Below are 22,052 nucleotides of genomic sequence, written 5' to 3'. Positions count from 1 at the left end.
TGACATTATGTATTTGTAAGCCAGTTACATTTCTATTAATTAAGTCTAAGCTCCTTTATGTACTTACACGAGTAACAATGTTTTTAATGTAAATGTGCTTAAATGTAAATAGTTGCTATGCAGGGTATTTAAAAACGAAACATTGTCCAAAAATTGTAGCTATTTTTACCTGACTTAAACAGGTTTACCTGAGGTAAACAAGATACCCTCCCTGCACTCAGTTGTGACAGGCTGTATGCAGGCAGCTGGCCAGCTTGTATGAAAAAAGCCCTTAGCTTAAACTGTAGAACTGCAATTAGAGCAGGCTCAGCTGACAAACAGTAGTTTACACTGTTTGTGATAGCGAAGTGTATTCTGTATCTATTTTTCATGCAAATTTTTATTAAGAGGGGATGCTTTGGGTGGCCCTTAAGTTGATGGTCATGGTCCTTCGTTTTGTATACCTGGAGTTTAGTCTTTGAAACCTGAGCCTGGGTTTGCTCTTCTGTGACAATGAGAATTTTATCATGTACTTGTGATTCTGAAAGAATTAATGGGCATGTATTCAGCCTGCAATAGATGCAAGTTTTTCCTGAGATTTTCGTTATGGATAGAATTCTAAGTCTTATATTTTTTTTAAATGCATAAACCTGAAACATCTACCAGAAAGATTCCAAAGTTTAGCATAAACTCAGTATGTGAAGGGTTGAAAGCAAACTGTATATTTTTTTAAAAATAGAACTACTGCTTAAAATAGTATACGATGGTTAAGCCCAAACTTTGTATCTTTGGTTAGTCAATTCCAAAGCAGGACCTCTGAGCATTTAAAAAAGGTCATCTTCAAGAGCAATAATTACAAATATAATACAAATTACACAGTAGATGTGACATGTTCTTGCTTAGTGAAACTTTTGTTCAAGTCTTCTATAAAGCCTGATCTACCTTGCTGTCTGCTGCTAAGCTAAGTATTTTCTGAAGCATGTAAAAAAACTTCTATCCAAATTCATTAAGAATGGGAGGCAAGTATAATAGAAGCTTAAACCTGAAGGTAAATAAACTTGAAATGAAACATGTTGGCTTTATTAGATTTGATATTTTTCAATGAATCTCTGTCTTTTCTGTTCCACAGCCTCTGACTATGGATTGTTCTTGTCAGATGAAGATCCTCGAAAAGGTATATGGCTGGAGGCTGGAAGGACGCTGGATTATTATATGCTGAGAAATGGGGTATGGTGCAAGTCTGTTGCTTTGTTCATCAACACGTTTTTAGAAAACTTGTTTCCCAAGTAGCAAGAAGAATGTTTAGCATTTGGAGGGGTAGGAAGGTCTTGAGTCTGTTCCTGAAATTGGCTCAATTCTCTTCCTTGCTGTGCCTCCATAGTTAGTTTTTTCCTGCGTCTGGTTGTGATCGTGAGCTTCTGTGGCCAATAGTGTCTTCATAGAATGATTAACAGAAAGAGAAAGAACAAGTTTTGTAATAAGCTTTATATTTGAGGTGACCTTGTATTATAGTTTAGGTTTCTTTTATACTAAAGACGATGAGGTCATACTTGTTCATATTATGGCCAGCTTGCTTGCAACCAGAAGGCATTGCTATCCTTTTAAAATGCTAAACTAGTTTTTACAGCAGAAAGGTACTTTAGTCTGTCCTGCCCTGTCTAGGTTTTGCTCCTGTCAGCTAGGACAAGTTCTTGAAAAATTACCTTGGCAGAACTAAAAGTAGCCATTTCTCAAGTTTGCCTATACTATAACAAAGGAAAAACCCAGTTAGTAGGTTGGCTTGTGGTGGCTTCCAAAAGCATTTAGAAACAGTATTGTTTACTTCCTAGGATATACTGGAGTACAAAAAGAAACAGAGACCTCAGAAAATACGTATGTTGGATGGTTCAGTGAAAACTGTCATGGTGGATGATTCTAAAACAGTTGGTGAATTGCTGGTTACCATTTGCAGCAGGATAGGTAAGATTTTGGGACCCGCATACTTAAGACTTTGTTTTTCTGCCATATTTGCATCTTGATTTTTTAGGATGTTATATATATTACTGGCATGAAATTGGCACATATGTTAAAAAAACTATTTAAATTTGTTATCACTTAACATTTACCAAACACTTTTCTGAAATCTGTTCTCCGGGTTTTATGAAGGTCGGTAGAGGGTTAGCTATATCCTTAAACGTCAGTATTTATCAGTCGAAGGCACAAAGTTATATTGACAGTACAGTTATAAATTTTTTTTCTTATAATAAGTTACCTTTTACGTATGCTTTCCTGTTATGTATTAGAGAATTAGAACTAAATTTATACTTAATTTCAATGGGGTAAAAGATAAATACAGTTAACCTTGAAATATACCTAAACTTAGGGCTCTATGTTGTTATGATTAAGAGTTGATCACAGTACCATGTCATTTGTGAAACGACATAATGGAAGCCATCCAGAGCAGCTGGTCAAAAATGTCACATTGGTTATAGTCTGTCTTTGTATTTATCTAAATAGAGACATTTTTGAAAACTAATTCATATTTAACTACAAACATGCATCCAACGTGGATTAGTTTAAATCATCTTAAACCCTTGCTTAATTCTCATTTAGAATTACAGTGGCCTTAATATGCTTTAGATTAATTTACTGGGAAAGTGAATTAAGCTAAATTTAAATTAATCCATTTCAGTTTTGTTTTGAGTGTTTGTATGCTGGATTCTAATATGCTGTAACTAATTTACAAAAAATTAGTTTGGCTTACTTTCATGAATGTGATCAAGTAGGCAAGCATTTAATTTGCCTTTCTGTATAATATAAACATGCTTTACTGAACAGTGGAAAAAAACAAGCAGAGCAAAGAAGTGAGAGCGACTTAGCATATACGCTAGATGATGTGAACTGATTTTTGATATGGTTTCATGTAAAATTCATAGGAAGAGTTGAGTTTTAAAACTCTAAAAAAAAAATCATGTATTTCACATGGTTCCTATTCCTCAGTCTGCTCTGCCACATTTCTTCTACACATCGTGGGCAAGCTGAAATTACTCACTTCTCAGGGAAGCAATTGCAGGCATCCGTGAAAGGAAATTTACTATGGCATGTTTCCATTCTGGAATTTACTGCTCTTTTAAATTCCATCATGTCTTTAGACTGGCAGCTTCTCTTTGTAGATAAAAAAACCCATAATTTTTTTTCTGAAAGTGGCAAATGCAACATTTGATGGAACAGTGTATTTGAAGGTTAACGCCGGATATTGTAGAGATATCTTGAATGTGGAAGTTGTAGATTGTTCTTGGGATCTCCTTCTCCATACGCTGTTTTAGCATTTCATCTGTAGTATCTTTACTATACTTGAAATTAACCATTGGTGTTTTCATACATGTAAAAGAATATTTCACCCATCATAAAATGTATTAAATTATTTTTGTTACAAACACTGGATTTATTTGTAATTCCAGGAATAACAAATTATGAGGAATATTCCTTAATCCAGGAGAGCATCGAGGAGAAGAAAGAGGAGAGTACAGGAACGCTTAAGAAAGATAGGACATTGCTGCGTGATGAAAGAAAAATGGAAAAGCTGAAGGCAAAGCTTCATACAGATGATGATTGTTAGTACTATATTCCAGGATAATTCTTTGATTAATAGCTTTTCACAGTACAGTGTAAGAAAACCATAGAGGAATGCATTTTTAGATTCTTCAGTGTGTCTCGGTTGATCCCTACCTGTATTTTGCATCTGTTTATATATACTGTCGCCTGCTACTGAGTATTTTTAAAATTAGGTAAATGGACATGTTGTTGCATCTATCTATGAGAGTTAGCAGATCTTTTGAAGTGTTTTTTTGTTATTTTTTTGGTAGGGGAATTGTAACTTAAGTGTAAAGGGTCATTTCCATAATGACCATTTTTTCCCCTTCATTAAAGTTGGATATTTAAATATTAATGCCTACTGAAAGCCATCAAAAGGTAGTTTTGTCTTTGAAGGCATAAATTTTAAAGGTAAATGGAGTTTGCCAAAGAACTAGGGCAGTATTTGATTTGTTTTATGTGTAGAGTCATGAGAACCATTTTTTCTAAGGTAACTGTGACTGGCAGGAAGGTGTTTTAAAATTGCATTCAGGGATAAGAAAAGTAAACAGAACAATTGGCTTTTTGGGGAAAATGTGGTAAACTTTTAAGTAATTTTGCAATGAAGCTTTGAAAATCTAAATTTAGTATTAAACCTTTACTGTAGTTGTTTCTTCAACAGTATTAATGGTGTTTTATGCTGTGGCAAATTCTTGTTTCTCAGCAGTGCTGTTCTTCAGTTCTCGTTTGTAGCAACCATCGACACTGACAACTAGAAACAGAAATGAAAGCAACATTTTTTGGTGGAGTTTTCCCCTCCAGCAGAAATGCCAATTATCACATGATTTTCACAACAGCTATTAACGCTGGCAACATTGGGTATTTAACAATGTGCCTGTCTGTGGTTCTGTTACAGTAAATTGGCTAGATCACAGCCGAACATTTAGAGAACAAGGAGTTGATGAAAATGAAACGCTACTGTTGAGACGAAAGTTCTTTTATTCAGACCAGAATGTCGATTCAAGAGATCCTGTTCAGCTTAATTTGCTTTATGTTCAGGTACAGTATGTTTGCCAGAAGTATGGGTTCTACCTTGTCTGAGGAAACCCTTGTAGATTAAGAAGAAAAATCTTGTTGCTGAAATACTCCATCTTCTAGGATTCCAGTTCTGGATGTGCTTTGATTTTACTTTTTTGTCTGTCCCTCCCAGAACACGTGATAGTACAGAGCCTTTACTGATTCTCCTTAATCAAATACTTTCAATTCAATAATGGACATTCAGCCAAAAATCCACTGACTTTCACGTCCTTGTTTCCTTAAAATTCATGAATGTCTTTAGTCTTAAGTTGTTCTTTTTAGTTCTTCTCCCCATTCCTTCCTATAGAATCGTAGAAAGGTTTAGAGTTGGAAAGGACCTTGAAGATCATCGAGTTCCAACCCCCCTGCTGTAGGCAGGGACACTTCCCACTAGACCAGGTTGCCCAAGGCCACGTCCAGCCTGGCCTCGAACACCTCTGGGGATGGGGCCTCAACAACATCTCTGGGCAACCTGTTCCAGTGCCTTACCACCCTCAAAGTAAAAAAATTTCTTCCTAATGTTTAATCTGAACCTGCCCTCTTCCAGTTTAAGACCATTCTCTCTCGTCCTCTCACTACATGCTCTAGTAAAAAGTCCTTCCCCAGCTCTCCTGTAGCCCCCCTTTAGGTACTGGAAGGCCGCAATAAGATCTCCTCGGAGCCTTCTCTTCTCCAGGCTGAGCAGCCCCAACTCTTTCAGCCTCTCCTCATAGGAGAGGTACTCCAGCCCTCAGATCATCCTTGTGACTTCCTCTGTAATAGGGAATCTCAGGTCAGTCTTTCAACTAGCTTTCAGCTTCTCATTGCTTTTCTCTTCCACCTGATCAGTGAGAGAACTTCTTCTGCACTCCCTTTCTAGTCTTCAACCCAGACAGCACACAAGGCAGGCAGGCTTCCTGTACAAAATGGATAATATCATGTAACATGGTGGGAGTCCACCTAGGCAGGTTCCCCAAACTGTTAGAGGTACTATACGTACCTTAACAAAGCTAAGAGTTTTATGCGGAAGATACTATTTAACTGAAGGCTCCAGAGAAGTTGTCTGTAATGAAGTCTGAAAAAAAGCAGGATTTTAAACTCTTTGTTAAAGTTACTTTAAAAAGCAAAAAAAAAAAAAAAAGAAAAATTGAAAGTTGAATGGAATGTTCAGTTGTCACACGCAGCTGATTCAAATGGGATTGCTCTGAATTACATTTTAAAAATTCTGAGGGAAAAGATAAGGATGACATTGCTTGTAAGACTGCATTACATTTTTCAAGTATTTTAGAAGACTATCACACTGAGCTGTTCTCCTGTCACTTCGATATTTCTTTCAGGCTAGTTATGACAGTAGGTGTCGATACTGCCCTGTCACTGTTTTGTCTATGGATATATGAGCCTTCTATTGCCAGAGCTATAAGCTCCATCGTCTTCTATGACCACTAAATTTAAACAAAAGGAAGGAAAATTCTGTTTACCTCTCCTGTTGCCATTTCTATAATTGTAATCTGGTTTTTACTTACTAGTTATGCAGATCATTTTCCCTGCTATGACAAGGAAGTGAGATAAAAGCTTTTACATGTGTGTATGTACGCACGCATATAGATCTGTATATATATGAGTACATAAACGTAAGTGTGTTTACATATGTTGTATTTTATACACACATACAGCAGGAAACGGGGTGTCAAGTCTCCTTTTTGATGAAAGTTGCTACAATCGTGGTTTCAATAAGTCTCCATAGATATTCACCAGAAAATAATCTAGCCCTTTGTTTATTCTATTAGTCATAAGCACATCCAGAATGGAATAATAAAGATATTCAGACAGAAAAGTGCGTTGCTGGATTCTTGGGCTGTGTTCAAGCTTTCAAGGAATTTCACAGATGTAATAGTTACTTTGAATGTCCCTGACATGTCTTTGCTTACCTCCTATAGGCTCGTGATGACATTCTGAATGGTTCCCATCCTGTCTCCTTTGAGAAGGCCTGTGAGTTTGGAGGCTTTCAAGCACAGATCCAGTTTGGACCTCATGTAGAACACAAACACAAACCTGGATTTTTAGAGTAAACACTTCTAACTTCTAAATTTGGGTGACCTCAAGTGTAACTAGCGTTGAGTTGTCACAGACTAAATGCATTGTAGTACTCTAAGCAGAGGTAATCAGGTTGAATGTGTTTTCTGTAGCAATCTCCCTGTGAAAGGAGCCTTAGTGCACAAATGAGCAACCCCAACTGCTGAGGGCAGCTTTGGCAGAGGCTTATTAGGCAGCACAGGGCACCAGCTCCCCCCAGGGTGCCACTTAGGTATGCAGCTGGATTCCCCAAACACCTGGTAATGTGGGAGAACTGGGATTTTGTTCTTCCTTGGAAGTCTACTTCTGCCTGTATTTAGTGTGAATTAAGCATACATCAGTATATATCACAGATGTTTAAGTTGCTAGAAAAGTACATGAATGGAAAGATGCTTTCTGAATGAATTTAACATTGCTGTGTGTAGAGGTCAAATTTTTCAAACATTTTAGTGGCATTAATCAGTTGTTGAGATTCACCCTCGTGGTGTTGTATGAATGGAGATCTAGAATTGTGCTCTTTGTTTCAGATGTGGACAGGAGTCCTGATTATAAGTGACGCGTCCTTTAACCTTTATTGTAATACTTTACTGCTATCAGCAGGGCAAGCTTAGTTTGACTGAAATTTAGATGTCCTATTTTTCTACCAATTTTGATTTTCTGATTGGTTTGCCTGCAGTAGAATTAACTGAGGGCTGGAGTCTGAGGAAAGGAATATAAGAAGGTAAAAGAAAGCTATTTACAGTCCATCAAGCTTGCCCTACATATGAGGCTCATGGATGCCTTCATGGGATGTGCAAAACAATGGGTGCATATTTGGTTTCTCTCCTGTTCTACTGGCCAGGTGCTCAGTGCTGACTCTCATATTTCCTTTGTGAGCCTGAGTCTGGGGCTTTAGTGTATCTCAGGGAATCACTTTTAAATGGTGGCTTGCTTTGGAACATGCAATGCTGCAACACTGGTTGTTTGAAACACTTCCCTTTTTAAAGATTTTCCTGAAGTTGCAGTTCAGTTGTGCAAACAAACCATGTGAACAAACATCCTTCAGTTCCAATTAATAATCAGCTTTTCTTTGTACTGTCTGTCTGCTACTGATTGGCCCATGAAACTTTCCTAATAGAGCTACTGATGTCTCTAAAAATTATGGGGATCCAGTGTAATAGCTTTGTAGTCCTGGTTCTTATTCCCTACAATTGTGATCAGTAATGCAACAGTCATCTTCTGGGATTTCTCCATTGTCTATTTATTATTCCCTTCTCCCTTCACTCACTCAGGAGTATTCCTACAGCAAACCATTAGGGTATTACCTCTTGACAAGCTAAAGTTGTGTCATGGTAATGACTTCAAGAGTTAGGTGTTCCCAGCAATAGTTGGTTTTAATTTTTAAAGCAATAATTCCCAAAAAACTTAACTAGCAGTTTTTGCAAACTGCTGTGCAGAGTTCAGTTGCTTAAATTTTTCTGTTTTTTAGGTGTTCTACTTGGTCTTTTCAGTGTAAAGATTTTTTTTTTTTTTTTTTTCCTTTTTGAGCTCCCATGTAGTAACTGTGTTTTATGGTAGACTGAAACTGCTGGTTGGATCGTATCTCTACTTTGTATGCAATGCTAGATAGCTTGAAGTCCATCATAGAGTAAAGTCATCATGCATATTAAGTGCATTATCTTTTTTTTTTTTTTATCCTAGTAGAAATGAAAGGTATAAATAATGAACTGTATGTTAGAAAGACAACCTTACTCCAGTGGAAATCATTTAGAACCAGAATTCCAAAATTTAGAACCTTGTTATTTTCTGCAGGGAGTTTTCTCTACTGTTGTTTTATTTTCATGTAAATGGGCTTTGACTGTATTAGGATCAAGCCTTGCAGGTCACTAAGTGTAATTGCTCACTGTCCTGGTGTATAATCAGTTTCACAAAATTAAGGATTTCTGATTTAGAAGTAATTCTCTTCTTGCTCTCTGTAGAGGGGCCTGCTCCAGAACCATAAGTCCCTAGTCATTGCCTTCTGATTTCAAGTATATGCATTTATGATTTAGTGTTGTATGCGTTTGGCTGTACATATCCTTCTTAACAAGCTTTGTGTGAAACCTCATGCTTTTGTTTTGTGAGTCTAAAGAAGCCAAGCACTCCTGACTCATTATGAACAGTATACACAGATAGTGTAGATAAATGCTGATTTTTATTTATTTATTCTTATTTTTTCTGAAAATGCCTCTCTTGTCCTTTCAGGAAAAACTTCTTAGGGTTTTATTTTTCTTGAAAAAGATTGAGCTTTTTTAAAGTTTCATCCAACTATTTCCTACTCTGGTGTGGATGAACATTGATTCTTTTCAAGGATGAAAGTAGTTCTGGTTTATGTAAACTGTATGGTGTAGCTCAATATGTGAGATACATTTGAGAGGTGTCTGTTCAGTCACCACTGAAACCTGAACATGCTACTCATTTGCTTAAAGAGAATCTGTCAGCTCATACAAAAACATCATGTAACAGCATAGTATTAGTATTTCATAGCGTTACTTTCAAACAGCTATTTTAGTTCGCTCAGTCTGCAATATGTTTGTATACAGAGATATTTTGTATCTTTTTTGTCACTGATAAATGATTCTTGGCACAGATGAAGATTATTGCCTGTATGTTGCTAACACTTTGGTATTGGTTGTTGGAATTTCCTTGAAGCTCATGCCAAAGTAAATTGTGAAAGCTCTTAAACTATCAAATTGCAAGTAGTCCCTCTTCATGCCCTTCCTTGTACAGCTGAAGTTTTGCATTGCACCTACAGAGGTACACTGTGTTTAAAACTGTTGAGAGAGTAGCTAATAAAGAACCCATACTCTTCATATGAAGGTAGGAAAGGAGCAGCTAAAACTACCCACCTGTTTTTTTTTATTTCCAAGCACGCTTGGTGACAAATAAGCTCAATTCTTTAACCTGTTTTACTGTGTTAAACTGTCTTCTTCAAGAGCACTGGATATAAGCAGTCAATATCTTGGCACTTGTATGATTTTTTTTAAGAACTGTAGGAACAAAATCACAGTAAATGAAGTTAAATAAATGCTGTTAGATTGCTGTTAGATTTTTTCTTTAACGGAGTTCATTGTAGATTGTAATAATGTGTAATTAAAGAGATTAAAGGTAACTAACTGAGAATATATTCCAGGTGTTTTTGCTAACTCAGTTAAACAAGCTGCTAAATAAAGTGAAACTGTTTGTTGCATCATAAAGAAAATATCTTGATTATAGGTAGCATTAAAATAATTTCAGCCTGTTTACAACTACCATTCCACCCTTTCAGCTGAGGTCTATTGATTGAAAAATAATGGAAGGTGATACAAGGAGAAAGCGTCTAATCTAAATGCCAGCTACATGTGCAAGAGTATGCCAAGGTGCTTAGTGGACAAAGCGCAAAGTTGCTTTCTTAGCTCATGCTGCTTAAGAAGCTTCAAATAATGTTTGCTTAGCAATGTCTTCATAAATTGTATATTAGTTAACAAAATAAGTAGACATCATTAAAAATCTAATGGTCTTGATAGTTTATTTACATGTGGATAGCTAAGAAAATTAACTGTAGTTAATAAAAGATGAGAATTGGAAGTGCATTAATAACTATAATTTTTCTATATAAATCCATTTCCAGAATTAAACTGGGTTTAACTCAGGGTTTTGTTAGTAGTTTGTTTTTTTCTCTTTTGCATTTGCTTTGGAAGTGAATTTAACCAAAGTGGTTTGAACCTATGACATTCTGTATAAAAGCACGCATTGTTTCAGAATGAAGACACCACCTTTCTAGGATAAGACATATTCGGTCCTTATCTACTAAATTAATTTGGCTCTCCAGTCTTTCCCACCCAATGATGTGTGTCTGGAAATAAGTCCTGAGAAGAGATTTCATGATTAGTGAGATGTAACTACTAGAGCATTGGAAGAAAGATTAACAAGGACAGTTGTTCTTATTTTGATTTATATTGCTCGAGCTTTATGGAAAGAATAGAATGAATGATCTCACTACTGATTAGCATTGAGGAAAGCACAGAATCCCAGTTTAGTCTTTTGACTTATTTTGTTTGTCTGCAATGGCAGGCTTTTGTGTTTAAAAACAAAAGCACACTACGAAAAACCCTGCCAAACAAAAGCCCCAAACCCCTCATTGCCCCAAATCACAAAACAAAAAAAACTCCCATTGGCAAATTTTTTAACAACCTTGTTTAAAAAAAATACATAAATCCATCCTTCTCAAAACTTGTAAATTTCCATGATATTAGGTATTTCTAGCTTTCTGTCTTCATAGTGTGCTTGCTTACAGAATAAATCAAAATGAGGAGGAGATTCTAGAGTCATACTTTTCCTGAGATTTTTTTAATGGTCCAGAGTGGAGCAGCAGGAGGTGTCCTTAGAAACCAATTTTTTTTGAACTGTTTATTCAGCCTGAAGTTTATTCAGGCTGAAAATGGACTGCTGAATATATGACATAGTTTTATCAGAGTAGAGTGTTCCAGATGGGAAGGTACAATCCAGAAAAGAACTCATGTTGGTTAAAGCATGATGTTGATCTGTCTTCAAGTTGGGGTGATGCTTGGCTGAGATAAAGGGTTCATTTTATTATACAGCAGGGAGTTACAGGTGTGGTGTTTAAAGATTCTTTCTGACTAAAACCCTTCATGGAGGCTGAACTTGCTTAGTTTACTTTGTATTCTGAGACCCTTAGTATCTGAGTGCTACAGAAATTAGGAGTGGTTATTTATAACTTTGTTTTTGAGGTAGTGACTGGTATTAAGTGTTCACTTAAATGGCTTTGCAGTTTTTCAGTAAAATATTAGTGTTCTAACATTTCTTGGAAGACACAAAGGAAGAACTTGGTCCTGCACATCAGTAAATCAAAGTAATAGCAGTGCCTGAACTCAGACACAGAGCTGGCTCAAGCTTTGATGTCCCCTTCTTCACCCAGATTACAATGACTGTATTTGGATTTAGATGTGAACCCCTCTGAGCTGCTGAGACACATCATATAGTTTAAGAGGGGAAAGTGTCCCAGCTATTGTTTACTTTTGATGACTTTTCAAAACATGAAGAGGTACGTGGGGATGTAACTAAAGTGTTTTTCTTACGCAAGTTATCTTCTTGCTCTCACCCTACTCAGCCAGAGTTTTGTTTCATTGTATAGATATTTTATGCCCATTTTAGGAAGCTTGGGAGACTTAATGCCAATAAAGGAGCATGAAAAGCATCCCTCCTCAAGAAGGCACCATTAACTATGGAATTGTTCTTTTTTGTTGTGTTTTTTTCTAGCCTAAAAGAATTCCTGCCTAAAGAATATACCAAACAAAGAGGGGCTGAAAAGAGAATATTTCAGGTAATTGAGAAGCTGAAAAACCTACTATAGTTTCACTTTCTTTATAAGATAAATACAAGCTTTCACAGGTGTGTACTCTGTATATACTTGAATTATATAACTATCAGAAAATGAAGTGTAAAGAATCTGACAGTTTTTCTTTTCTTTATTCAGCAGATTTATTGTTCTGATCATTTTTTCTTCACTGATGATTATTCAGTGTACTTTGAAGGGCAGAGTGAATAATCTGTATTCTTAAGACTTTTTTTCTCAGTTGCATTGAAATGTAAGGATGTGTATTTGTACTAAAATAGAAGCACATTTAGGAAAATTAGTTTTAATTTTGTGCCTTCATTATTCAAGCATGAGCTTCAAGTAATATGGAGTTCTGCTAGCTAATGCTTGAGTTCAGTGACGTGTATGGGAATCATGCAGTTCTAAAAGACTGAAGCAGTTGAGTAAAAATTTACTGATATGGTTGGAAGTGCTCTCAGAGTTTGAGTACTAAATATCTGTGCCTACGGAAATACAAGTTTGGCAATACAATATAAATTGAAAAATTCGGAGGTCAACAGGTGAAATTAAAGTCATATAGTTTCTGGAAGGACATACCAGTGATTTGTGATCTCAACTTGGGAGACAAGTTGAAGAGCATGAACAGGTCGCATACTTTCCTATGTCTGTTACACTCCCAGTCTAGGAATTCTGTAGCTCGGTAAGTCTGTTCTACCTGGAGCTTGTAGTACTTTGTCGTAAATGAGGATGTCTAACGCTTTTCTGTATTCCTTGAGCTGGCGGCAGTGATGTTGCAGTTTAAACAAAAGAAGATTAATTCACTTCTGAGTATCACTATCATGCTCTTCATAGCGTGTGATTTTTGCTCATGTCAGTTATGATTTGTGAGTAGTTTCGGTCATTACATACTTCAGTGCATGGACAAGAAGTTCATCGGTGAGGGCACTGATGCTGGGCAAAGATACAACAGCAAGGTAGAATAAGAAAACTGTCTTTTTGAAAAAAATCAGCCATTTCCCTCAGTTATAAAATTGAGTTTGGCAGGTGATTTTTGCCAAATAGCCCACCTGCAGTGACTACACTTGGGCTCCTTGCTCTTTCGGGATCTGGTTCTCTGTGTTGAACTTGGCAGATATGATTGGTCTATGTCCTTGAGATACAGAAGGGGTTTTGGAGTTGCAGTTGCTCCTCCCAGTGCTCCTCCGTGGAACATTGCCAAGATGGTAACTTAAACTGGAGCAGGAAGGTGTTTCCCATGTTCTTGGTGCTCCCCCTGCTGCCATTAGTCAGCATGAAAGGGGTGGCAACCAACAGTTCAGAAGAATGTGAGGGGAAGATGGGGTGCGATAGGGAATCCCACAAACAGTATTTAAACAGCAGGACATTGGGATAGGATTTTCAGCAGAATGGTCTGGGGGTAAGAGAGCAGATGCTGAGATGAAGTTTGAATAGGTAATATTTGTAGTTGTCATTACTTACAGGTAATAAAGTTTACTGATGAGTAAATTGTTTAAATAACAAATAGCAATTGAGTTACAAGATGCACCTAGATGATATTCCAGGATGAACTATTTAGAAAAAGTCGTTGTTGCTTCTTCACCTCTAGAATTCTTTTCACGTGATGGGAAAAAATTGTGGATAACAGTGCAACTGGCAAAAAAAGCCCTTCGGAAATACCTACAAGAGATGGGAAATGATCAATTACAAGGCATGAGGCTTTCATGAATCAGAAGTTTGGGGCACAAAGCAGGAATAAATATGCTTTTGCTGGAAAAAAACATGGATTGCTGGGACTTTTAAATGATTTTAAAAAGCTGAGAAAAGAGGCATTAATTGTGTGAAACCCCATGGTGTCAAATAGCAGCAATACCTCGAATTTTAAACTGTTTCAGAAGTTATTTAAATGTGCTTGATCTGAGGCACAGATAGAATGGATGATGGTGAAAGAGGAGTGTTCCATTTGCACAGGTTGTTTTTATTCTCTGATGTGAGGAATTATAGGATACAGTCTTGCTAACATATCTAGCTGGTATTTTTTCAAATATTCTAGTTTTAATGATTATCAACTAAGCATCCTTAAACAGATAAAAGCTATACCCCTTGTGTGTTTGTGTTTCCAGAAAGCATAGTTTCTGCCCAAGTGATACTGAACTGTCATTACAGGAGCACAAAAACTGTGGCGAGATGACTGAAATAGAAGCCAAAGTGAAGTATGTGAAGCTAGCCCGTTCCCTGAGGACATATGGAGTGTCATTTTTTCTTGTTAAGGTAATGTAGATCTTGCTGACCATACTGTATGGTTGGTTATGCATTACATCAGATTCTGCACTAAGTGAAGGTCAAAGATGTTCTTTCAGCCTTCTCTCTGAAAGTAGCATTTGGAAGAAAGTTTAAATTACTATGTGGGACAGAATTATAATTTCCATTTAGATCCTTGTCATACTGCTTCCAGAAAGAAAGTTGAGTCTGTCATGATTTAATTTCTTCAAATTGGCATTTCTTCTTTTTTCTTCTGATTACCAACAAAGTATTGTCTTCAGAAAAACATTCACAACGAACTCTTAAATTGTTCCTGTTTAGAAGCTTAACGATAATGTGAATAGCATGCTGAAAAAAATGCATCTGAAGAGCAACTTCATCAGCTGCATGATTACTTTCTCTTAGTCCTTACAGTCAAGCAGGTCATGGTCTTAAAGCTGTTGAAACAATTTGGTTCTGTTGTGAAAACGGGACTGAAGCATTAGTGCATGAGTATTCAGTAATCACTGACATAGAATGGAAAGGATGCTAAACTTAAGCAAATGTTTTCATTCTTAGGTTCCCACAGTTACAGTATAGAATCTTTGTAGGTAGCTGAATATCGATAGGTTGCCTTTTCCGAAAGTACTTAGTCATGCACAAATTCTAGTGAAGCAGTGCAGAGGGTAATTAATTTGAAAGAATTTTGTTGTCTTGCATCCTTTAAGGGAAATGTCTTGTCAAGCACCATTAAGGGTGAAAGGAGTCTCAGCTCTCTAACAGCGCTGTTGAGCTAAGCTGTGTATTAGAAATTATACTGAAGTTATGGTGTACAGTTTTGAGTAACTAAAATATTAAGACTAACAAGCATGGACATTTAGAACAAGCTGCTAATTCAGTTGAGATTTGTTAACACAATGTAGCTCCATTTGAATGAAAAACAACCTTTCACACTTTGTAGGAAAAAATGAAAGGCAAAAACAAGCTGGTTCCTCGTTTACTGGGTGTAACCAAAGATTCGGTGATGCGTGTGGATGAGAAGACCAAGGAAGTGTTGCAGGAATGGCCACTGACAACTGTAAAACGCTGGGCTGCCTCACCTAAAAGCTTCACTCTGGTAATCTTTTTGCATACATTCAGAACAAGAGGGATCTATGAGGCAAGGAGCAATGGACTTGGAATAGTTTCTTCAATGTAACTTGTTCTATCTGTAATTTTCTAGCATTATATACAGTCACTGAATCCAAAACTAATAAACTGGCCCATATGGGTGTCTAGGGTCAATCTATATTTTGATATTTCTAGACAGACCAGTTCCCCAAAAGTACTGTTAAATTCTTTTGAAAAAAAAAAAAAAAAAAAAAACCAAAAAAAAACCCAAAAAGCCCCCCAAAAAAACCCACAACCCACTGTTTAAATCTATTCTGTGCCTAACCACTAAAACAGTTAAGAAAACATCATTATTCCCACCTGCTTAAACTCTTATGGTGCCTGCTATTCAAAGTGCACTTTGTGACTTGCAAGATACGAACGTAACCAAAGCTAGATGGTTCATTAATACATTTGATAATTATTGATTTCAAGAGCTTGCATGAATGTAATGTTTTGTTAATGCTATGGTCCATAAGAGACCACTGCAACAAGAGTGTTTTGGATATGAAAAGGTGGTTTAAAGAGCGAGAGGCAGTGGCTAGAAAATTACATTCACTTTAACCATGTGCATGTAACTTCCAATTGCATGGGTGATTATGCTTTAGAATAAAATTCTAAAGACTTTTCTCCATCCTTCAGTGACCGAGTCTGATAAAGTCAGACTAAGTATCTCTTGGTCCCCTGGCACTTCCATTCGTGAAACATCTGTAATTAAGCTGCAATAGAAAGCATCCTTCCCCTCTCTTCCCTCACCCCTTAGAGACACTGGTTTAGAATCTTGGATCAGTTTCATTTACTGTTGGATATAATAAAATGTCTATACAAACAATTTTAAATTTTGAATTCTCTCACTCATTTGCTATTGTTTCTTCATTTATTGCTTTCCATTTTTAAAGTTTTTTTTTTTTCTTTTTTCTTTCAGGATTTTGGTGAATATCAGGAAAGCTATTACTCAGTACAGACCACTGAAGGAGAACAGATCTCTCAATTAATTGCAGGTTACATTGATATCATCCTAAAGAAGGTATAGTATTAAGATGATGTAATAAGAACGGAATAAAAATCACTGTACAGCAGGACAAAAGCTCAAATGTGTGCAAGTTGCAGTTTTCTTTCTCTTATGAAGTCAGTGTTCTATCTTATGTTTTGATGTTATTTATTTTTACCTTTAAGTAATATAAGCGCTTTCTCTTTAACTTAAGTGAGTGCTTCTGGAAAATATCAAGGCTGTTAACTATAGGGGTAGTATGGGTCAGGCTAAGTACACCACGCTTGGGCTTTGTTTTTCTTCTGCCTGGAAGGTGAACTGCTGGCGATGAGTGTATCCAGAGAAGAGCTTAAAGCTTCGACTATGGATTTTAAGCTATGAACCAAAGTGGTGGATCAGGTGGGAAGAAATGATCCCATGGAAGCAGCATTTAAAACTACATTAAGGACTGATACAATAGTTGTCCAGTAGCTCTTGAATGTAATGCATCAAAATGGAGAAAGTTTTTGGCAAAACTTAAAAAAAAAAACAAACAACACCCTAAAAAAGCATTATATTGCTTTAAAAATATTGTGATCAGTAAAGCAAAGAATTACATCTCAGTTATGCAGAGAGAGGGATAAAATCTGTGTTTGTGAAGAGGCTGGACCATCTTGAAACTTGGTTTTATTGAGCGTGCCTGGCAGGAGAGAAGAGAGGCTGATACGCATCACCAGCATTCAAAATATTCACAAGTAAATAAGCGCAATAGTAAAAACCACTTTTGCCAACAAACATGGAGCTGAATGGTCATACTCTAAGCATGTTGTATAGAAAACTGAGGTGTTTCAAATAGCATCGTTGCTCCTTGTCAAATTTTTTCTTTATTGAGGCTCAACCAAACTACATAATTATTTGCTGTAATAGATTTTAATAGTACAAAAAAATGACAGAAAGCTAAGCAGCTCAGGAGAATTTACTGCCTTTGTTCATGCAAACATTGTTGGATGTAACATCAACTGTTATGAAATCAGAGGTTGAGGAGGATTTCCAGAATTCATCACAACACATGCCTTTTTCTCTGAGGCTGTCAGTCTCAGATTTAATAAATCTTAAGTAAACTGGAGGTTTCTGTTGATGGTTTAAAACTTGATTCTGGCTCTTAATCTTCAAAAGTAGCTTTGCTCTCTGATGCTGAACGAAAGCAGCCTTTGTCTTGATAGAATACAGATGTGTATATTTCCACTCCCTTTGACTTCTTTTTTACAATCTGCTGACACAGCCAGTTTGAAAATGAATGAATTAGGAATGGGTTAGGGAATAAACACCCATTATGCTTCATGATGCATATGAGAAGCATGCAGTTTTCAATTGTTGAGCCCAAGTTATCTCTGTGGTGCATGCCTCAAAGTATGGTTTATCACTCTCAGTTGCATAATGTTAATTCTAGCTGTGTTTTGGACTGTTCCAACTTATTTGCTGTGCTGTGGACTGGTGGTGAATTTTTTTCTGATAAAGTATTATTGGTGCAACATTCCTCACCCCCCCCAACACCTCTTGTACTGCAATTTTAGTGATAGGGTGACAGGGAACCCTGAGCTTGAGTAACTTGTACCTTTTTTTTTAATCTAGATACCGTATTTTACTTCACATTAATATGGAAGTAAGGCACAATCTTGACTAAAAATAAGCAGTTTCAGTTCATACATTAACTCAAACTGTAGTAGTAAGAACTTCTTTGAAGAAAGGAGGAGAGGGGTATGGATGCACATGAGGACTTCCCATTAAATGTAAAGGTTATAGTGGATGTTTATTTATACATGTATGTATATATGTATATATTTATACATGTATGTATATATGTATTTTCAGACTACAAATCAACACGGTGGAAAGCGGACAGTATCTTTGCATTAGGTCACAAGTAGAAATTGACTGTTTTTACAAGGCAATACTTTTATGACTTATGGTAGTTTCTTGTTGTTTCTGGTGGTTTAGACTTATTCCCCTGGTGTATATTTACCTCCCTTATATGACTATAAAAAACTGCCTCAAAAAGTCAGATGTACAGAATGTATAGAAGTTTGAAGTAACTATGGTAAAATAACTTGCAGACAGTATTCAATTCATCATCTTTCCTATGGATATGTATTTCATAGTGGTAGGTAGCACGGTACAGTAGCATTTCAGGATGCTAAATGTGACTTGTAGCTGAGCTCTAGTTTCAGAGCAAAAAACGAGCCTCAATAAAAGTTCCTGGAGAAAATGTAGATCATAAAATGGTTTGGGTTGGAAGGGACCTTAAAGATCATCCAGTTCCAACCCCTTCCACTAGACCAGGTTGCTCAAAGCACCATCCAACCTGACCTTGAACGCTTCCAGGGATGAAGCATCCACAACCTCTCTGGGAAACCTGTACCAGTGACTCACCACCCTCACAGTAAAGAATTTCTTCCTAATATCTAATCTAAGTCTACCCTCTTTCAGTTTAAAACTGTTACCCCTTGTCCTATCGCTATACTCCCTGAAAAAGAGTCCCTCCCCACCTTTCCTGTAGGCATCTTTAAGTACTGGAAGTGGCTATAAGGTCTCCCCAGAGCCTTCTCTTCTCCTGGCTGAACAACCACAACTCTCTCAGCCTTTCTTTGTACCAGAGGTGCTCCAGCCCTCTGATCATCTTCGTGGCTCTCCTCTGGACTCGATCTGACAGGTCTTTCCTGTACTGAGGGCTCCAGAGCTGGACGCAGTACTCCAGGTGGGGTCTCACAAGAGTGGAGCAGAAGGGGAGAATCACCTTCCTTGCCCTGCTGGTCATGCTGTTTTTGATGCAGCCCAGGATACGGTTGGCCTTCTGGGCTGCAAGTGCACATTGCCAGCTCACATTGAGCTTCTCATCCACCAGTACCCCCAAGTCCTTCTCCTCAGGGCTGCTCTTAATCCATTCTCCACCCAGGCTGGATTTGTGTGTTGGATTGTTGTGACCCAGCTGCAGGACCTTGCACTTGGCCTTGTTGAACTGCATGAGGTTTGCATGGGCCTACCTCTCCAGCCTGTCCAGGTTCCTCTGGATGGCATCCCTTCCCTCCAGCATGTTGACTGCCTCCATGTAGCTTGGTGTTGTTGGTAAACTTGCTGAGGGTGCACTCAATCCCTACATCCATGTTGCTGACAAAAATGTGAAACAGCACCAGTCCCAGTGCTGACCTCTGAGGAACACCACTCTTCACTTGGACGTGGAGCAGTTGACCACAACTCTGTTCCTGAGTTAGAAGAGGATGGGAAAGGGGATGGTACATGTCTTGTCTGTGCTGGGATTTGCTGCTGTTCCATATCACTCAGTCCTTAGAACTTTATTTTTTTTTTCCTGTGAGAAAAGACAGTATCTCAGCACTTTCTTTATACCACTTTGTTCAAAAAGGCACCAATAGGCTTTTTTTCCTTCATGCACTTAATCTGCCAGGACTTAGAACCTCATCTGTTAGATGCTGAAGGGTACCTCTTCTGAGGTGGAGGTTATATTGTCACACACTACCAAAAAGCGTGCTGTTTAGCACTGGACAAGACTCTGCAAATGATTTGACTAGGTTTTTGATAAATCGTGAGGAAATAGTGGAGAGAAAGCAAAAAGTGACACATGTTCTTTAACTTTTTTTTCCCTTCCTCTCCAGAAACAAAGTAAAGATAGATTTGGGCTTGAAGGTGATGAGGAGTCAACCATGTTGGAAGAATCTGTTTCACCTAAGAAGTGAGTGTATACAACAGGAGGAAATGTTCGTTATTTAAATGTGACACCTTTTAGCTGTGGCAGCTTTTTTCAAATGAAATAGTATAGTTATTACTGTTAAAGAATAATTTCCTACAGGGTATTTCAATAGAAGGAAGTACCGTCCGCAGGCAATTCAGCAGGCTCCTAGCTTCATTTGAGGATTGAAGAGGAGTTATTTGTCTTAGAATTGTTGCTTAAGGCAACCAGCGGTGGTACCAGTTTGTGGTAATGTGACTATTGAACAGAAGAACTCGGGCTGTAATTCAGTAATGATACAGAGCTGAAAATGTCATATTAGATTTTTGATCTTCATGCAAACACCTAGGATTTACAAGATTTTAGTTGCTTGTGTCTGCTAGGTCCATGGTTTCCAGTAAATTTGACTCCCGTCAGTTTGTTTATACGCTGTGTCATGAACAGAGCTGGCTTATTTTACCAAACCACTTTAGACAAACCAATCAGATGTGTGGTGACAGTAAAAGTAAGGTTTTTGTACTAGTAGGTCAGGCTATGGTTCTGATGGGAGAGTAACTGAGTATAACAAAAAGCAGAACTGTAGAGCAGGCCGTACTCTTGAAAAGGAACATTAAGGTTTTCCATGCAGTGAAAGAATAGGTTTGTGATGTTATAAGCTGTAATGTGCCACTCAGGTCTCCTCTTGAAACTCTCAGGATGGCAGTGTCAGCAGTGTGTATGTGAAAAGTCTGTCTGATTTCTTGTTAAACATTAAGTTTATAGGAGATGGACTCGTTAGATATTTAATGTGGCCTTATGTGAAATTTCAACATTTGACAGCTCACACATGTTCAGATGTGCTTTCTTTTGACATTGCCCTTTCCAAATCGCTTCCAGAATATACTGTTAGCTAAGTGCTATACAAGAAGCCCAAAACTTGTAATAGATGAATACAAGATTTTTCACAATTGAATATACTTTTTTTCTTCAGCAGATTGTTGTTGTTAAAGCCAAAATTCCTGTCAATGCTTCAACTATATTTAAATATGAGCAGTATATCTGGCAAAGTGGTTCATGTCCATGGATGACAGTAACTTTTATTATTCTTGAAAGTGTCCTGCCTCCCAGTCCATTTTCTGATAGGCTGCTAGATCATTAGCAAGTACTGCGTGTGCATGCATGTAAAGAGGGAAGAAAGAATGGTAGCTTTTATCCCAAATCTAGGGATTCTTTGCAAAAGGCATCTCCACAGGGTCCTTTCTGTATTTTCTGTTGGTCAGCCTATGATACAACTGAAACAAAGCAGTTGTTATGCCTTAAACCTTGTTCTGGTTCTGTCTGTCACGCATCTTACAGGGGTAATGCTATTCTACCACATACACCAAAACAGCACATTGCCTTCTTTCCTTAGTGCTTGCTCATTAGTGCTATTAATATTTAATCAGCCAAGAGCCCCAGATTAATTTTTTTCTAATATACTTGAAAATAGTTAGAAAAGATGACTGTAGAGTTTTCCAGCTTCTCCAAAGGTTGTGAAATGCAATTTAAAATCCTAAAGGAGGGACATCTGGCATGACTTGATTTGCAGGAGCTAACTAATTCTCTCTGTGTTGGATTTTTCTTTTTTCATTTTTGTTTTTGTTTTTCAGATCTACCATCTTGCAGCAGCAGTTCAACCGAACAGGGAAGGTGGAGCATGGCTCTGTGGCACTACCAGCTGTTATGCGTTCGGGGTCCAGTGGTCCAGAGACTTTCAACATTGGCATCATGCCTTCTCCCCAGCAACAAGTCACAATTGGTCAGATGCACAGAGGACATATGCCCCCACTTGTGAGGAACCTCCTTGTTTTGTTTTTGAAACTTTTTTTTTTTTTTTGCATTTGAAGCTGTCTGTGTTGCAAGTAGTCAGAAATAACATATTATACATATTACTAAGAGCAGGGGGAGAATATAGAGTGTGGCTTCCTAGCTGTCCTACT

General features: G+C 37.4%; 1 protein-coding gene across 1 annotated transcript in view; it reads left to right on the top strand.

Annotated features, from left to right (window-relative positions):
* The window catches only part of TLN2 (talin 2), a gene marked incomplete at its 5' end in the record, with an annotated part of 112,525 nt that overhangs the window by 1,676 nt on the left and 88,797 nt on the right, over nucleotides 1-22,052 (top strand). Inside the window, 11 exons of the mRNA XM_082488644.1 lie at nucleotides 1,109-1,206; nucleotides 1,809-1,938; nucleotides 3,420-3,572; nucleotides 4,448-4,590; nucleotides 6,525-6,652; nucleotides 11,938-12,001; nucleotides 14,159-14,263; nucleotides 15,195-15,350; nucleotides 16,308-16,409; nucleotides 20,021-20,097; nucleotides 21,723-21,903. Of these exons, the coding sequence (XP_082344770.1) occupies nucleotides 1,109-1,206; nucleotides 1,809-1,938; nucleotides 3,420-3,572; nucleotides 4,448-4,590; nucleotides 6,525-6,652; nucleotides 11,938-12,001; nucleotides 14,159-14,263; nucleotides 15,195-15,350; nucleotides 16,308-16,409; nucleotides 20,021-20,097; nucleotides 21,723-21,903 (1,337 nt within the window). The remainder of the gene's footprint in view (nucleotides 1-1,108; nucleotides 1,207-1,808; nucleotides 1,939-3,419; nucleotides 3,573-4,447; nucleotides 4,591-6,524; nucleotides 6,653-11,937; nucleotides 12,002-14,158; nucleotides 14,264-15,194; nucleotides 15,351-16,307; nucleotides 16,410-20,020; nucleotides 20,098-21,722; nucleotides 21,904-22,052) is intronic.

Source organism: Vanellus vanellus (assembly GCF_965231255.1).
Source record: "Vanellus vanellus genome assembly, chromosome: 11".
Taxonomy (NCBI): domain Eukaryota; kingdom Metazoa; phylum Chordata; class Aves; order Charadriiformes; family Charadriidae; genus Vanellus; species Vanellus vanellus.
This window is presented reverse-complemented; position numbering and strand designations above follow the sequence as displayed.